Below are 4626 nucleotides of genomic sequence, written 5' to 3'. Positions count from 1 at the left end.
TTGGATTCCTCATTCTTGGTTCATACTCTGCTCAGATGACAGATCAGTTAATTTCTAGAAACAGTTTCCAAAGACAAACTTAAGTGGTTCTGATAAGAACCAGAGTCAAAAAAACCAGCCCCATCAGTTAAGATCTCTAATCACTGATAGACTTGGATCACATGGAGAACCTTATCTGTAGAGTGATCTGACATACTGCTATGGAGAAACTAAGACTGTCTCAGGAACATATGCCTGCAGCGGGGCCAGGAAATACCACTATGGTGGTAACTGAGTTTTTTCTAATAGGGTTTGGAGACCTCAAGGAACTGAGCCCCTTGCTTTTCTTGGTATTTGGCATTGTCTATCTAGTCACAGTTTCTGGTAACCTTCTTCTTGTGGCACTGGTATGCACCCAACAAGGACTCCAGACTCCAATGTACTCCTTTCTAGCAAATCTTTCAGCCTTGGAGGTCTGTTATACATCCAACATTGTACCCCGGATGCTGGTGGACTTACTTCGGAAAGATAGGGCAATTTCCATGGCAGGTTGTATAACTCAGCTATATTTCTTCGGGGCCCTGGGAAGCACTGAGTGTTATCTCCTGGCAGTAATGTCTTATGACAGGTACTTGGCTGTCTGCTGGCCCTTACACTATACAACACTATTACACAGAACCCAAAGTCTGGGACTAGCAATTGGCTCATGGCTTTGTGGCTTCTCAGTGGCAGCTGCCTTCCAGGCTGCTATGCTATCTAGCTTGACTTTCTGTGGAGGCAATGAAGTTGACCATTTCTTCTGTGACTTGAAGCCTCTGCAGAAGCTCTCCTGCTCTGATCCCTACCTGGTTAACCTAGTCTGCATGAGTCTAACATGCTTGGTAACCCTGGTCCCTTTTGGACTAACTTTAGCCTCCTATTGGAAGATTCTTTCTGTGATCTTACATATCCCTTCCATTGTTGGCAGGCAAAAGGCATTCTCCACTTGTTCTTCTCATCTAGTAGTTGTGACTTTGTTTTATGGAACTTTAATCTTGGTCTATGCTGTGCCCTTGGCTGCCCAGGTGCCAGCTCTCAATAAGACCTTCTCCTTGTTCTATACTGTTGTCACTCCGATGTGTAACCCTCTTATCTACAGCCTCAAGAACAAAGATGTCAAGGAGGCTGTGAGAAAATTAAGAATTCAATGGTATGATTTTAGCTTCACTTAAATGATCAAAGTGATAGCAATCTGAAGCAAAACCAACCTTCCAATCACCAACGAAGTCTTAGTAAGGCTAGCATAATAGAATAGGTTATGATTATTTTAACTCCAAATATATGCTAGTTTAAGGATGAGTTTTTCTTAATATACTTGGAATAATCTAGTTTTCCTTGAGCATAATTCACCGCAATAGGGCATAAATACTTGCTAGTTCATCGGAAGGAATGTGTAGTGAAGCACGTGATATGTAATTGATACACCCAATTTTGCCAAGAGCACAACGTAGGAGGTAAAAACGTTTTTTCTTATGTTTCATAACCATTCATTGATCTGTAATGCTAAAACCAGTTAATATGTATAATTAGTAAGTGTTAATAAAATTCAAAAGGGATAATCCATATTTTGGTTCTATTGTGGCTATAATGATGTTTTTATATATTTTTATTCTTGGAAAATTTAGTGTGTGTGCGTGCTGAATATTGTCCATTTATACCCTATATGTCTCTCTCATCCCCTTTCTTTTCTCTGCTGAAGTGCTTCTTCCCAACAAGCCCCCTGTTATTTATTTATTTACTTATTTATTTATTGCCCACTGGGTTTAATTATATTTGCTTACTTGCAAGAGTATGAATGGAGAAATGTTTGCTGGCAGCTTATCAATGGCTGTACCACTGAAGAAAATGACACCCCTGTTGATACATCTGGCCAGAAGGGTTGGTATTGTAGCATAGAATGTTCAGAGCTGCTTGAGACCATTGATGACATGCCAGTTATGGGGATAAGCAACTGCTTTCTGACTGGATATGAGGCCCATTCCACAGGATGAATTTTATGTCTGGCACAGTAAACCTGGCAAAAAGTTCATGACTGGGAAAATCCTAGGTTCTGGAGAGGCCTATTGTTACCCAAATAATAATGCTGTGAAAGGGTCTTCAAAACATATATCTTTTTATTATTTTATTTTATTATTTAAAAAAATATCAATCCAAATTCTCACTACCTCCCCTCCTCCCACTTCCCTCCCACTCCCTCCACACACCCTCCCCTCATGCCCCTCCAATCTTAAGAGAGGGCAAGGCGCCCTGCCCTATATTTGTAGATTTGTGTTGCTTCCAACATTGATTGAAGAAAGTTGTTTTTGAAGTGGGTTGTGGTTAATACAGAGCCACATTCCTGTTTATGGGAGCTAAGAAACTGGGAGTACTCAGCCATAGATGGGACATCTGTTTCATCCCCCATGAAGGCTTAGGGAACAAACACAAGAGTGGGAAGAACGAACTTAAGAGCTGGCTAATGAAGAGGAGAGCTATGAAATGTGGACTTTGGTCACGGCACGAGTGCTGCACATATCAATTCACAACACTACACAAAATCTGCATACTATCAAGCCCATCAAAATATCAGCACAAATTTGGCAGGAGATCCCAAGGCTCCATCCTTGGTAGAGAAGCTATTGACAGTGGATGGTTATTAAAGAAGGGAGGGTCACTTTTTTGGACACATGACTGCTAGTATGTTGCCCATGCCTCAGTAAGTGCCCCCTCCCCATACACATAAAGACAACAGAGGGTTAATTGAATGCAGAGGGTTATCAATTAAAAGAAAAGGAATGACAGCTGGGAGGGAGACAGGATGGAGAGAACTAGGTAGCATTGTTGGGGGAAGGTAGGGATAGATGACTATGATCCAAATGCCTTCTATAAATGCATGAAAATTTCAAAGAATAAATAAAAATATTATAGTTTTAAAATGAAACAAATAACCCTCTTCCAGCATCCACTAATTGCTCATAGGCTCCCAGTGACGAGTGGGACTTTATTAGCCCCTCCCTAATTTATGTTGCAGCTTTGACTGACTAGATATTTTATGGGTGCTCTGAGTTACTGTGTATAACCATTATGTAGTGCGCTAAAGACACTGCTTTGTTGCACTCCCCCCCCACCCCAAACTGGATGTTTTATTCTTTCCATGCCTTCTTTTCTTGATGTTCCCTGAGCCTTGGAGAGGATGACATGCCATTCCATTCACCATATTCAACAGTCATTTATTCTCCATCCTTTGAATTTTGTGATTCTCTGCATTAACCACCATCTAATGAAAAAGGAAAGAATAGAAGGCTGAGAGCATGTTGTTATGCATACAAATTTATGCACATAAACGTAAGCATGTGTTCATTTAACATAACAACAGTAATTGATTCTTCCCTAAGGCCCATGACCTCCCCAACCATAGGTTCCTGAGTAGGTGTATATTATCAGGAATGAATTCCTTCTTGTAGACCAAACCTCACTTCCAATCAGAGAGTAGCTAGTTACCCTGTAATAGTCCTACTGTTGCATTGGTGGTCATATCTTGACAGCCAGGTCATTATTATAGCTCATGAGGTCCACAGTTAGGTAGGAGCATTTTTCTCCTCCTGCAGTTTATGTACCACCTGGTACTAGGAAAGTTAGCCAACCAGAAATGTGCCTTAATCATTTGCAGCGATGTCTCAGGCATGTGTATTGCTACCAGAACATCATTTTTTTTTCCAGATTGAATTTCCTTTAACACTCACAGCTACCTACTGAATTTTCATTCTCTTTCTGTTCCCCTCTTAGGTTCTTTTTCTTTTTACTGATATATACCTGGGTATTTCTCATTGGAATCACATGTATTTCTATTTCTTTTGTCTTTGTTACCAACTGCAGGATATTATTAAATAGCATAATAAAGCTACACACTTCAAGAGAGAAGAAAAATTAAAAAAAGGAGGATTCTACTCAGGAAAGGGAGAGAATACATTTATTCAATCAAAATATTTATTGAAAGGCTAATATTATCCATGGATTCTGCTGCGTGCTAAGAAGAGAATAATGAGCAAAGTAGACAGTTTCTAAGCTCAAAGACAATATCATTTAATAGCCATAGTGTCAAATAGTTGAAAAATTTACGTTTTAATATTATAGACTATGTAGATCTTGAAAGAACTACCCACAAAATCTCAAAATGAAGCTTCAAGGCTTCTATTTACCTTAATTTTAAAAGTAATTTATTACTATGAAGCAACCTAATATAAATGCCCAATAGCATTTTAGTGGGACATATAAGCAAAAAGAAAGGCACTTGAGATTCACCTTCTCTTGGAACCTTTTATGACTGACTTTATGTTAGGGCTTCCCCCAGAGAAGGACTGTATTCTTCTTTGATGCGTAGCATTAGTGTTCTGCACATTTTTTTGTGCATAGGTTCCACCTTCCCATGAGATTGTAAACCCTTTGCAGACAGAGACAGAGAGTCATTTGAAGTTGCACTTAGCATAGGAGTCTTTTGACATTTATATAGGATGATATACAAGCTTCTAAGCTTGGGACTCAGTTTTTTTTCTCAGTGTTTTCAATGACTTTACTCCTATCTCCTCCAGTCTCATTTCCTATTAGGCTGCACAGTTACAATTTACTGTA

The 4626-nt window shown here is 39.5% G+C and overlaps 1 protein-coding gene across 1 annotated transcript; it reads left to right on the top strand.

Annotated features, from left to right (window-relative positions):
• Nucleotides 1-230: 230 nt before the first annotated feature.
• On the top strand, nt 231-1190 carry LOC121439802 (olfactory receptor 11A1-like). The gene has a single exon (XM_041640425.1). It carries the CDS (start codon nt 231-233, stop codon nt 1188-1190), a length of 960 nt encoding a protein of 319 aa, XP_041496359.1.
• Nucleotides 1191-4626: the final 3436 nt, after the last annotated feature.

Source organism: Microtus oregoni, unplaced genomic scaffold, assembly GCF_018167655.1.
Source record: "Microtus oregoni isolate MIOR12 unplaced genomic scaffold, Mior012 000063F_ref0000156, whole genome shotgun sequence".
Taxonomy (NCBI): domain Eukaryota; kingdom Metazoa; phylum Chordata; class Mammalia; order Rodentia; family Cricetidae; genus Microtus; species Microtus oregoni.
The sequence above is the reverse complement of the archived record's forward strand: the minus strand, read 5'-3'. Positions and strand labels throughout refer to the sequence as shown.